At 53.4% G+C, this 13,144-nt stretch overlaps 4 protein-coding genes across 4 annotated transcripts; 3 read left to right on the top strand and 1 right to left on the bottom strand.

The window, feature by feature from the left end:
• The first annotated feature begins 230 nt into the window (after positions 1-230).
• Positions 231-2,997, top strand: HMPREF1120_07619 (mitochondrial thiamine pyrophosphate carrier 1). Its single transcript, XM_009161847.1, has 4 exons — positions 231-459; positions 536-1,369; positions 1,438-1,795; positions 1,848-2,997. Exons 1-3 carry the CDS (start codon positions 427-429, stop codon positions 1,564-1,566), a joined length of 996 nt encoding a protein of 331 aa, XP_009160095.1. The 5' UTR covers positions 231-426; the 3' UTR covers positions 1,567-1,795; positions 1,848-2,997.
• On the bottom strand, positions 2,367-3,497 carry HMPREF1120_07618 (uncharacterized protein; the record flags this gene model as incomplete). The annotated part of the gene is made up of 1 exon (XM_009161846.1): positions 2,367-3,497. The coding sequence occupies one exon, from the start codon at positions 3,495-3,497 to the stop codon at positions 2,367-2,369; it is 1,131 nt and encodes a 376-aa protein (XP_009160094.1).
• Positions 3,498-6,042: 2,545 nt separating this feature from the next.
• On the top strand, positions 6,043-7,115 carry HMPREF1120_07617 (uncharacterized protein; the record flags this gene model as incomplete). Its single annotated transcript, XM_009161845.1, has 2 exons — positions 6,043-6,358; positions 6,394-7,115. The coding sequence occupies 2 exons, from the start codon at positions 6,043-6,045 to the stop codon at positions 7,113-7,115; spliced, it is 1,038 nt and encodes a 345-aa protein (XP_009160093.1).
• Positions 7,116-11,050: 3,935 nt separating this feature from the next.
• Positions 11,051-12,847, top strand: HMPREF1120_07616 (uncharacterized protein; the record flags this gene model as incomplete). The annotated part of the gene is made up of 1 exon (XM_009161844.1): positions 11,051-12,847. The coding sequence occupies one exon, from the start codon at positions 11,051-11,053 to the stop codon at positions 12,845-12,847; it is 1,797 nt and encodes a 598-aa protein (XP_009160092.1).
• Between the last annotated feature and the right edge of the window lie 297 nt (positions 12,848-13,144).

Below are 13,144 nucleotides of genomic sequence, written 5' to 3'. Positions count from 1 at the left end.
GCTGCCAGATGATATTGTCTGCTTACGCGCATGTATCCCGTAGTCTACAGTCTCATACTTACTCTGCAATATGATGGCTAAAGGTTGATACATCTCGGGCTCATCGTGAGCCTTGGCCATTAAACGCGTGGTCACGTGGGCCAAACTTCTCGTGTTAATTGCCTGCAGAGAGAAAGCCACTGCACACTGTAGCACGGGCACTCGAATAATAAAGTTCACCGTGACTGGCTCCGAATTTGATCGTGTCCGCTCCCGATCAAGGCACTATTCCAGACTAAGAACTCTGTGGTATACAACGTCATCTCCTTTTCAACTTGAACACTGCAACACTCACTGCCCTCAGCAAAAACGAGCCGAAACCTGCCTCTCCATCTCGTTGCGGCCGGTGTATTGCGAGCGGATAAGCTAGCTGGCTATCTCGCACGCATGCCTGCGGAGGTTGAGCGGTTGAAAGATGAGGTAAGTGAACACAGCACCGTCTCTGCTGCCGACAAAAATGCAACAACGCCCAGAGCCTCCACTTACCACCTTGCAGGGCACGAGAAAGCAAGTCGTGATCGCCGGGGGCGTAGCAGGCCTCGTGTCCCGGTTCTGCATCGCACCGCTGGATGTGGTCAAGATCCGACTACAGCTCCAGCCGCACTCGCTTTCGGACCCCTTGTCGTGTGATGGCATAAAGGGCCCCATCTACAAGGGCGTCTTCTCAACTTTACGCGCCATTGTTCGCCAGGAAGGCATTCGGGCATTATGGAAGGGTAACATCCCCGCGGAGCTAATGTACGTGTGCTACGGCGGCGTGCAATTCACGGCCTACCGCTCCATCACTCAACTACAAAGCCTCTTACCCAGACGGCCTCCGCCGTCCGTTGAGTCATTCATCAGCGGCGCGGGCGCTGGTGCCGCAGCAACGACGGCCACCTATCCATTTGATCTCTTGCGGACCCGGTTTGCCGCACAGGGCCCGCAACGCGTGTACAATGGTCTACTGTTTGCCGTGCGTGATATCAGCCGGAATGAAGGGTTTCGCGGATTCTTCAGAGGTCTCAGTGCGGCTGTTGGCCAGATCGTACCCTATATGGGTCTTTTCTTCAGTAGTTACGAGTTTCTGCACCAGCATATCGGTGGCAAGACCCTGCCTTTTGGCTCGGGCGATGCTACTGCAGGCATCTTCGCTAGCATTTTCGCAAAGACCGCTGTGTTTCCACTCGACTTGATCAGGAAGAGGCTACAGGTGCAAGGGCCAACCAGGACGAAATACATCCACTCCAACATTCCTGAATATAATGGGGTCATCCGCGGTTTGGCTGCCATTTGGAAGAGAGAAGGCTACAGGGGTTGGTACCGAGGGTTGACAGTTAGTCTGATCAAGGTATGGAAACAAGACGCCTTGCAACGGAAGAACATTGTGTCTTTTCTGACAATTGGATGTGACTCTAGGCTGCTCCAGCATCGGCTGTTACCATGTGGACGTACGAGCAGGTCCTTCACGCGTTGATATCAACCGACACCAACGATGAGCTGTGGGAGACTTATACCGGCTATGATGATGATGACGATGATGACTGAGACATGAACAGGGGTTAGCTGGCTTTGAATTGCCCAGGCATGAATTGAACCAGAATATTTTCGGCAAGCGGCGAGCACAGAAAGAGGATCCCGATTCCAAGACGGGCCCACATGTCCGCTCTACCACAGACGGCTCTTACGAACTTCGACCGCGCAACTCGATCCCGGTATGACCGAGTGACTCAGCGGACGCAGACACCGACAGCATAAGAAGCCTGTTGTTGATACTGTAAGCACAAGTGTTCTCGACGCGGCAAATTGCTCATTAGGTGACATGGCAGGGCTCCTCATCGACCAGGCAAGCATGTGTAGGACTCCCCGAGGCTTTCACATATCCCTCCTGCCACGACGAGGTGTTGCCCAGGTTGACAAGGCACCAGTCAGACCCGGCCATGGAGCACGCCTCCGTCACCCGAAGCAGTTTGCGGGTGCTGTACACCTATTTTCTATACTCAATATCATGAAGACGTGGAGGAACAGTGTCCCTTCGCCCGGAGGGAGTGAGCAGACCCGACTACCCGTTGACCGGACACAGTAGGGTCATTATCCGAAGCCTTACGGTTGGTGGCAGAAACATTAGTGGCTTATCACCCCCAAACTTCTCTAGACCGCCAACATCTTTGTCACCAACCCTAAGCCCCGGGGAATGAAGTACGAGGTCACGAAGACTGGACTGACTTCTTCCAGTCACCGGTCGTCCTCAGAGAGAGGCCGAATCAGACAATATCGTTGGTATACCAAGACGACTTGTAATATACATGTACTTTTAAGACTCCTTTTTGACAACCATTTTGTGCTCATCATCTACCGAACCTCATTTCCGCACCAGCGTACTTCCACAAACCCCTCAAGAAAGCCTGGTACTCGACCCTCGTGCTACTACTGCCCGACACATCACCGCCCGAGTCGCCAACACAGAAGATTTCGCTAAGCCGGATCTGCCAAGGCGGATAACCATCCAACTTGACGTAAGGTCCAAATATGATGACCAGATCGGGCTCAGCCAGATCGATCTCTCTCGTGTGCCCATCTGGCGCGCGCAGATTTGAAATTGAGGTGGTGGCGCTGATTTCGGCATTGATCAAATTGGACGTGATATCCTTGGGATCGATCTTGCCCGCCTGAGCCATCTCGGCCAGGGTGCGCGTCAGATCGACCAGGGTGTCTCTCCCATCGGTGGCAGAGAGGAGAAGAAGATTTAATCGTTGTCTTTCGTTGTATGCCGTGTTTTGGGGATTGTGGGTTGTTTTATGCGAGGGCGGTGCTGGTGACGGCGACCGCGAAAGGTTCGTAGGATGATTCGGCGCAAAAACCGTGAGTAATGGTGCAGCGGGCGGTGGCCCGAAGTACGATGCGAGCTTTTGGTCGATCAGTTCTTGTAGGGACGACACGTATGTCTTTAGGATGCCTGATTTCTCATAGACGCTTAGGAGTGGGATTCCTGCGGCTGCCGACCAGGCGCAGAGCTCGGCCACTTCGTCCATCAATGTCTCGAGTGCGCCGTCTTCTTGTGGGTGAAATTTCAGGATCACGCTCAAATGCTCGGGTAGGCGGGTTAGGTTCTGTACGTCGCGGCGGATCAGTTCTGGTGTCCGGTGGTGGTAGTGTCTGATTGCGAGGAGTCGGTCAAGTGTCGCGTGGTAGATTTGCCGGAGGCGGATGTAGATGCCGAAAACGAGTTGGATCAGGAAGAAGAGGAGGGCGTGGATTTTGGTCTTGATGAAGGGGCGTACTCGTACTCGTCTTCGACGTCGTCGACCATACTTTTGTTGGGAGATGAGAGCGTCTGGAGCATTGGATTCGGTTGTCGACTTCGGTGGTGGGAGGTATGGCTTCAGCAGCTTTTCTCGCTCCGCTCGGGTGAGGACCCGGCCGCCTGAGGCAACGTCTTTGCGGTAGATGGTCGTGTCGGTCTCGGTGAAGGGCGGCATGGTTGAGTAACAGTAGGTAGTGGTGGATTGAATTGAGTCTGGAGGTGCGGTGGTTATTGAGTAGGCACCGGGAGTTTGGTTGAGGGTTGGCTTTTAGCAGATTATGTGTATGTATATCATAGTGGAAATCAAGTACTGTGACACTTCCTTGCATGCAATCCTTCTTTTGCTGCCTCTAAGCCAAGATTGTACGCGTTGCTCGCAAAAGTTCAAAGCTAAAGGACACAGATATCGCATTAACGCACTGCTTTCGTCAAGGCTGCGGCGAAGTTGGACAATCCGCCAATCGGGGTCGATGCACAAAAACGACAGGACACCTCCGAGTCGCCAAGGGAGTCAAGCCACAACTACGCGAGGTACAGCACTACGCAAGCTGCTCTAGTTGTATAAGTTCGGCTTCAAGTTGTGCCAACGGTGATTATGATGACGACGACGACGACGACAGTATAGCTTTATTCTGTCCGACTGTGCTCTTTCGGCGATTCTTTGTCAATAGCAGACAATGTATTGCCGTTTGGTTGGCTTTCAATGTGTTTCACGAACCTCAGGCTGATGGAGCTGCCCTTGAATAATGCTCCGCTGTCCGGAAGGTGCAACGATAACAGCACCCCAAAATGACAGCCTCCAGTGTAATGAGCCTGGGAATTTCTCGCCACTGCGAGTAGGTACTAGTAGGTATCAATTGGTCGAACGAGAAACTGATGCTACGCCGTGACATCTGGCTGCCCGACCGCATGTCCTTGGACATCCTGGCGGGGACAAGAAGACGCACTTATGAAAGGAGACTTACACGCAATCAGAGCCGTGGCCATCGGTGAGTGAGATTGTTATCAGAAGGGGTAAAGGATCGAAAATCCAGTGTGCCATTAAAGGGAAATTTCTCAGACCCTCCGCCCGGGACTATTTCATACCTGGGGAGGAGGACTTGTGGGAGCCGGGCCCTGTCTTGAAGATGGCGATATCATAATTGAAACTGTGCAAAAGAGCTGGAATTCTGGGTTGTGACTCCAGGAGCTTGGACTAAGACTGATCAAACGTCTTCAAGAACGTCTTCAAGTTGAGATTGTGAATGTTTGGGAGAAAAAGAGAATGATGTTTCAAAGTCTACTTTACTTGCTGCATTTAATCCACGGCATACTGTCTCTTGTAGGTACGAGGTCTTGCTTTTGCTCCAGAGAGACAGACTTGACGAGCCATGAGTTGTACCGCTTTCATCCTCGTGTTGAGCGCAATGGAGCGTTGCACCAGGTGACCTCCGTGACCTCGAAGGCGGTTGAGAGCTGGTCGCCATCTTATAGTCCTGTACCTGCGCAGTCTCTTATCATTTCATTGCAACCTCTCAGTGGCCCGACTCTCCTTCCTTCCGCAGTGCACCATGTGGCCGTATCAAGTTCCAGGTAACAGTGGCAGTGGCTCGAACGACGCTGGCAGTCGAGCGAATGTGCGCGTCTATTATCCTTCATACGACGCTTACTTCGGGTGGCAGGGCGACAACAATTCTGCGTCTACTAGTACAAGCAGGTCAGTTGATCCCCAGCACTCACTTACCCTTCACCATTTTACAATCTTCGGCCAACGCAATGACCCCAGCTTACTTCACGGGCGTCGTCGATCATGCAGCCTTCGGTCTGGGTTGAACGAGGTCGCGACGGCCGTGGCTACTTTGTGAGACGAAAGCCGAAGCAGCAGCAGCCTTCAAGTTCTGCCCGACGGCGCCTGTTTGATGCTTTGCTTCCTCGAAAGTCCGAGTCTCGCTCACTCTTCTCTTTCTCTTTCAGGGATCATGATCCGCGCCAGAATCAAAATGTGCAGCAAGTCCAAGTCTCCTGGAGAGACGATTCACGTGCTCTGCCTGCGCCCAGTTCTCCGTCGAATGCTCTTTCTGGACGAACCCCCAATCAGCTTCCCATGGAACCCGCCTCGCAGTCTCAACCTCAGCCCGTCACCATGTATCTTCTGCCTCCTCAGCAGAACCGTGAACCTTTACAGAACCCTGAGCCTTTGCAGTTCAAGGGCCAAGATAAACCGGAGAACCCAGCAAACTTGAACCCCCCACCGCGCTTCTTTCCACTTCCACCACCACCTACCATGTATCCAATACCACCTCATCCAATGGCACCACCACAACCACACCCGATGTTTCCACAACCAGCTCCAGCTCCAGCTCAATTCCACAGTCAACCTCCAATGCACCCCGGACCGTTTGGCGCAGCTCATCCACCGGCAGTCGTTCATGGTGCAATGCCCCCTGGAACGTTTCCTGGGAGAAGTCAACCGCAAGGGCCTCAAGGGCTGCCTCTCATTCCTACTACTGCTCCATCCGATATGAGATACCGCTGTGAAGCTTGTGGGAGGTACAGATCAACAAAGTACCATTACAGACATCCTATTCCGCCCGGACAACTTCCTGCAAAGACCATATGCCGAAAGTGTAGGGATAGGGCTACTGATAGCGAAGATTACACTGGTACATCGGAAAGCTCCCCATCAAGTGGATCAAAATATCGAGATTCACGAAGGTCCAAGCAGAGGAACCGATCAAGAAATGGCAGAAAAGCACGCAGGTCTGTCAGTCGTGTGCATTCGATGCGGCGCGGGAAAACACCAGACCGCCACAGTTCGAGATATGAAGAGTCATCCGCAACGTATTCAGACTCGTCTGAGCTTGAAAGACGACATCCAAGTGGCAAATATCGACAACGCCAACATAGTCATGCAAGCTCGGGGAGAGAAAGGCGCCGCTTACGGCTTTCGCCATGTGAAGAAAGAATTTACTACGAAGGGCGCTCGGTGGGAAGAAAGCATCTTGATATCCCAGAGGATTTTGAAGACGATGACTACGACTATGAGAATCCCAGAGGGTAAGGATCCAGAGCTCCCCCCATGATATAGTAAGTCATTGACGATTACAGTGTTCGCATCTCATCGAGGGCTCAATCGCGGACCCGGAGGGTCGTCCGACGCCAGGACTCCGATGCATATTCAGGAAATCCGCCACAAGCTGAGTATTATGTCGAGCGCTATGAATATATTCAACAGCCTCCGTCGAGACACCACCAGCGTGGGTATTCCCCTCAACAAGGGCCTGCATTGCCGAATGTTAGAGACACGTCGCTGCCAGCTCATAATCGAAGTCAGCATCCCCAGCAGGAGGACAAGGACACACACGATCAAGGAGCGTACGACCGACTGCGATCCAGGTCTATCCCGCGAGGCCGCCTCCGCAGCAGAGAAAATGATTTCCACTATGGTGGTGTGTATGACGGCTCTCCCCCATACTATACTCAACTCACGCCTAACAAAGAAATTGCAGATCCTAGTCAGGGTAGACACGGGCGGCGTCTGGTATATGCGCCCAGCCCGCCTCCAGCTCGTTCCTCGTCGCTAGGGTATCTAGCAGATCCTGAGGCAGAGGAAAAGGAACAGCAGCACATCCGAATTGGAGGATCCCGGCGTCGAAGGTCAAGGTCTCGACCCTTGGACGTAGAATCAAGCGAGCTGCGCATCTTGAGACCTGGCGATGAGCTGACAGTGGTCGAAAGATATGCACCAAGACCAAACCAGGACTACGAACGGTACGACCATGAAGGGATCAGGGTCAGAGTGCGGGAAATTTGAAATGTCCTCAACGGCCAGTACGAAACATTACAGCCGGAGGCGGAAGTGGATTGTGCTGTTGGTTACCAGAATCCACTCTTTTGTGCAAAAAGATGGTGTGCATATCAAGCACCGGCCCGCACTGAAGCATCCGGTGAGGGCCAGGAGCCGAAAGTCAAGCAAGTGGGCGGTCGTCGACACACTTCGTTTGAAAGGGACAGACTCTCGACTGGAAGAAGGGCACCAGTGAGGGCATCACGTAAATGACAAGGGGGCCCACCACGCCACCGGTTCCTTCGAGGCGTCCATTTGGGTCCTTCTTCCAGCAGCTGAAATGGAGGGATGCTGCGCGTCGAGAAGGTGTGAGTGGCTTGGCCAATATCTGCGCGACCTGATCGTTAGTCGAGGAGGCTGGCACGGAAGTCCACGTGGGAGGAGCGATCTGAACTCACCGCCAACTGCCAGTGTCGGTTTGATTAATGGGGAAGCACAGGAATCCAGTCCTAATCAGGCGTCAGGTCGACAGGGTTCCGTGGAGCGAAAACAAAGTGCCCGGGATTTGGGCCTATCGATAGACAGAAGTTTCGTCCACCAGCCATTTAGTGTGAGCTGGTAAGCGAGGAGCAGCTGGGAGAGTGTTCTCTTTGCGAGTCATGTCCCCTGTCCCAAATCTCAATTTGTCCCGCCAAAATGGCCGACGATTGTTTTTGGTGAGCGAGGATGACGGACTCGGGAGGACAAACAGGCACCAACAGGGAACAAGGAGCGAGACAGCGTCAACAGTGCAGAATTAGTCGTTTCAATAGTCGAGAGTTCCAACACCCTGGGACGAACCAGACGCAACATGATCCTGGAACAGAGAAGGCCACTGAAGTGAATTGGTTTCAACCCCACTGGCCCTGTGCAGCTGAAGCTGTCGAGAGGCATCACCATGTCTTTGGCCGCTGTGATCAGCGATCGTCATGAGAACTCGACCTACCTGCCATCAAGCCCCCTCGGCCCGCCTCACTGGCAAGCGTGCTCCCAATCCACAGGGGGAAGGGCAGCCTGAGGGGAGACGACGTAGAAAGTTGCCAATGGTCGTCGGAAATCTTCGGCGTGGCAGGGATCAATATCCTTGAAGATGGACTACTAGTAGGTGGACTAGTTCTGCTATGATTTGGAAGCCCTCGAAGACGGTTAGGGATGTCCTAAGAATAGCCAAAAGCCACCCCAAGTATAGCTGGCTGTCAGATGCAGATCTGCGGGACGTTTACACACTGTCCAAGTTGTCGAGGTGTGCCAGTGGACGCGGATAATCTAATGTTGTAGATGACCTGCCATGGTTGACATGAGCACAACGTCCATCGTGGTACGAGGAACACACGAGGTTCGAGGGTCAATCAGACGATGACTCGCTGGCAGGCGGATGAGCACTTCACATTCGACCGCCTTTTTCTGAAGAGAGCGCAGACAGACGTGCATTGGCAGGCAGATGGCCAGGTAGACAGGGTGTGGTTGTGATTGTGGTTGCCCCTGTCCAGGACCTACAGCATCACCATACCTCGTCCTACTATTCCTACTACCTCTGCCGGTTCGTAAGGTCGCGAAGTCAGCCAGGTCCCAGGTCACCAGCAGAGCAGGGACCAAGAGATGGACGCCTCTTCAGCCAATCCAACCTGCCTCAATCTGCTAGACTGACGCCTGGTGGACATGGGTTGTGGCAGATACCAGCATTCGTTTCTTCTCTCCCTCGAAGAGATTGTGTAGCACCGCTCAGACAACGCACCCTGTCCTGCTGGTCGACATCCTCGACCCTCCTACCACTGCATCGTTCGAGACTACGCCATCCGGCCGTTTCTGCAGCCATGGAATTACAATCGGCTGCAGAACGCCGCCTTTTCCATCCCTTCTTGGGCTGGATCACACCACCTTTTCAGCCCTCGAAGTGCCAGAAGCACATTTGGAAACGATGTGTAGGGGTGAAAAGGTTTTGTGTGTCTCCAAGATTCTGCGGATGAGCAGGCATGTCCCCGGCCTCAACGATCGGATTAAGGGTCTAGGGTGTGTTGTTTGCTGACTGCGTAGCCACTCTAGCTGTTCAGGGTGGTTGGGATCTGGCCTATCTTTCATCAACAACACTCACACCCCGGTCGTTGTTGGCCTACAACCCCGCTGTTTGCCGGTAATCCCATGCTGGCTAAATCCGCTATCCGTTACTCTCACGAATTGCACATCCGAAGTTTCACTTGGCCGCCTTCTGTCTCGCCAACCTCCAAACCGATCCGATGCCTAGTCCTCGAACTTGAAATCTGACCGGGACCTCTTGGGGCTTCTGATGACTGGTTGGAGCGTCTGGCCGCAAAGCGGAGCCACTGGCAGAGACGGATCGTCGAACACATTCCCCGGTCGAGACTTGCCGACACGGCAAGCCACGACAGTGACAGTGGCAGCACCCTCGCCATATTCAGGAGCTTCAAGCCACGATCGCCTAGAAACGATTTCACACATGACGACGGTCCATCCTTGAGCGCCTCGCCGGGTCTTTGCAGGCCCAGCGGGTATTCATAGCATCCGCGAGACATACCAGACCACACCCTCTGCGCAGAGTGGCTTCAAGTTTGTCGTCTGCCGCGTCCAGTCTTTGTGGTCTCGAACATGGGCATGTTCGACCTGGCACCTATACAGTAACGACAAGCTTTCCTTCTGCCATGGTTTCCGTCGTTAACGGTCACTCGACTGTCGATCTACCTGCTAGTAGCGGACGGGGACCGGCCCTTTCTGCTAGTTCCATCCAAGCCAGGAAGGCAATCTACCCCCCTTGATGGACTTCTGTTCCCCAAGATACGAGGGGGACACTTTTCTGGTGCTTCTGCTTCCACACCCACGGATACGGATGCGCACCATCTAGACGAGCTTAGCGAGGCTTTTTCTCGCTTGACAATACCTATTTCTACATACCTTCCTAAGTTCGGTTGTGACTGTCGACGCCATGGACGCGTTTCTACAAAGCGATTACTGCAAGAGGATGGCCTTCCCCAATGCTCTTGAGACAGCCCGGCCAGGGATTTACCGGGCACTTCGAAGGGGTGTACAAGGTTGGCATCGATTCAGTCCTCCGAGCAAGGAGTGACATGTCGCCCTGCAGCCAAGCTGGGGCCATGCAGGGGTCCGTTTGGCAGTTTACGAACAAACAGAAAATACTGCCCAAAAACCCGCAGCACGGAAGCGCCCATCGTCCCGATTTGGTGTCAGCTCGCAAAAGCCAGGTCCTTGGACGAGGTCTTCCACTCACAGGCTGCACCTGTAGAGGGCGTCGGAAGGCAACCTTTGCTGACCACTGACCGGGATGCCTGACCGCCCCCAATACGTACCCATACACCGGTTTGTTACTGATAGGCAACCGGGGTCAGGGCATGGGACTACACACAGAAGATACTACTTACAGCGACACCAGTCAAACACCCAGTCAACCACACCTCCGGGACCACCACATCGTCCTCAACCTCCAGTCGCCCTGCTGCACGCAACGCACTACTGTACTAGTCAAAATGGCTAATGCAAAGACGACCCCTTTCAGAGATGGACTGAGGCTCTGCTGGACAGTCATGGTGCTGGGATTCTGTCTTTGGTCCGTGGAAGAAACGCGACCATCAAGCAGGTCTGGCGTCAGTCCTCTACCAAAATCATCAGTGGGCTCATGCGAGAGATGTTTGAACCCCCTTTCGTCTCTGATGACCTGGCGTCCGCTCGGGTATTGGTCGCTTTCTTTGATAAAATTGGGTCACCAGTTTACCTCCAGTATTTGGACTGGGTCTTTTTGTTGTCGACTGGTTGTTCTTATATGACACTGCGACCTCCCCATAGTCCTGTCTTCCATTATCCATATTCCATCGAACACTGCTGAACAGCTTCCCCTACTGCCCCTCCTACAGAATTTGCTTGTGTTACTTCTTGTACAGTGGATGTAGCCAACCATGGACCCGCAATATGGGGACCTTCCAGGAGAGCAAGACCACATGTACTCGCAACCAAGATACCCCTACGCCTCGGCGCAGAGAGATATCATGCCGTCGTGGGAGAATGATACAGACTTGTCCTCCATCCACCCAGCGCTGCGGCCCAACCAACCTCACGATGAGTTTGAGAGGGGCCTCCTATACCACTCCTCCTCTCAGGATCATCGGTATTTTAGGAGCTACGATCCTGTGGCCCAAGGATTTGCTCGTCCGATCTTTCGACAAGAGATGACAGAGAGCGCCCTTAATCCCCATGCAGTCGGCAATCTGTGGCCCAACAGCCTTGAACCAGGGCAAAACATACGTTATCGATCACCCGCCGACTCCAGTGGCATTTCCCTTACCAGCGACCCATCTGCTGGCAGCGACTATGCCTTGAGTCCAGGTATTGGTGGGGAACGTCATGATTTCTCTGTGGCTCACAATCCGAGCGAGTGGGCTAGCCCAGCGTTTGATCAGCTGTCTATCTCCGACGCAACTCATGACTGGAGTGGAGAGGCTTCCTACATGTCGTCGCTTCCATCCACCCCTGCCGCCTCTCATCATCGGGCTCTAAGCATGAGGGACCTACAAGTCACACCAGATGCAGAGGGCGAAGACGAACCCATGGATGACCGGGACACCGACGCGTTGGTCCCACGAATCCTCCTCCCAGAGGAACTCGAGCTGTCAGAACGGATGCCCAGTCCGACAGATTCTGGCCTGGGACAATCTATCCTCGAGGTTGAAGACAGGGTCGTGGATGAGGGGGAATACCGGACACACCGAGGGGACGGTGATTCTGACTTTACCCCTGCCAGACAACCAAGACTACCAAGACTACCAAGGCTTCGCAGCGTGACTGATCGACGACGGTCCTTGCGTTCACCGGCGCAGCAACGACAGAATGCGAGACCAGCAGCAATGTTCGACCCCCAAGCTAGGATACACAAGAGACGACAAATTCGACGTGCCACTGCCACCAACGACATTGACGTTCCCCGGTCCAAGCACAAAAGACTTTCTTTTCGGCCGGGGCAAAAGGGTCCCAAATTGTTCTTGTGTACCTTCCACCACTACGGTTGTCACCAAACCTTTGCCAACAAGAACGAGTGGAAACGCCACGTTTATTTCCAACATCTTCAACTCGGATACTTCCGCTGTGACATGGGGACGTGCTCACCCGAAATTGCAGGCAAGTTCTTTCGGGGCCACAATGACTTCAAGCGCAAAGATCTGTTTACGCAACACTGTCGGCGGATGCATGCGCCGTGGGTAGTTGCGGGAAGGGGTGAAGAGGCGGCGAGCAAGAAAGAAAAGGACAACTTTGAGAAAGAGTTGGAGGAGATTCGCTCTCGTTGCTGGGTCGATCGTCGAGGACCGCCCAACCGGAGTGCATGTGGGTTCTGTGGCGAGACTTTTGTCGATGCCGATGACGAGGGTGAGGCAGGCCAAGGCCGCTCCTGGGAGGAGCGAATGCATCATGTTGGCCGACATTTGGAAAAGCAAGAGGTCAATGTGCTCGAGGAAGACGTCGACCAAGGATTGAGAGAGTGGGCTATCACAGAGAATATTATCCGTCGAGGCAGGAATGGTGAATACCTGCTGGTGATTGATGAAGCTGCGGTGGCTGGTCCGTCGACAGTAGGTGGCCGTGGTCGAAGAAGTAGGAGGTTGAGGGGAAGAAGAAGTCGGGCAACGGTTCGGGAGGTGGAGGATGATGTTGATGATGATGATACTAGCAGTGATACCGACGCTGAAGGCCAAGACGAATGAGGTTCACGTTGCACAGGGGTTTCACTGTGCCACTGAGAGTGTGGTGCACTGCAGTGCAGTTCTAAAAGTTTGGATTGGATTAGAATGTGAAGATTGAGGATCCGAACATGGTGCCTTTGCTTGACGGGACGTCTGGACTGATAATTGATGTTGGTTTGTTGGAGTTGGAGGCGTTCCTATCGATCGGTTGTGATTGAAATAGTGTTTGAGATTCAGGTGTAGGTAGGGAGATGGATGTAATGATACCCGACATGTTATTTCATTTAGTACTTCAAAGATTGACCTTTCATATCTGTT

Source organism: Exophiala dermatitidis, assembly GCF_000230625.1.
Source record: "Exophiala dermatitidis NIH/UT8656 unplaced genomic scaffold supercont1.6, whole genome shotgun sequence".
In the NCBI taxonomy this organism is placed as follows: Eukaryota; Fungi; Ascomycota; class Eurotiomycetes; order Chaetothyriales; family Herpotrichiellaceae; genus Exophiala; species Exophiala dermatitidis.
This window is presented reverse-complemented; position numbering and strand designations above follow the sequence as displayed.

Excerpts from the sequence above, each read along its gene's own strand:
- HMPREF1120_07619 (XM_009161847.1), top strand. The coding sequence starts at position 427 with ATGCCTGCGGAGGTTGAGCGGTTGAAAGATGAG. Across the intron at positions 460-535 it reads TTGAGCGGTTGAAAGATGAG|GGCACGAGAAAGCAAGTCGT; the intron begins GTAAGTGAACAC and ends ACCACCTTGCAG. Across the intron at positions 1,370-1,437 it reads TGACAGTTAGTCTGATCAAG|GCTGCTCCAGCATCGGCTGT; the intron begins GTATGGAAACAA and ends ATGTGACTCTAG.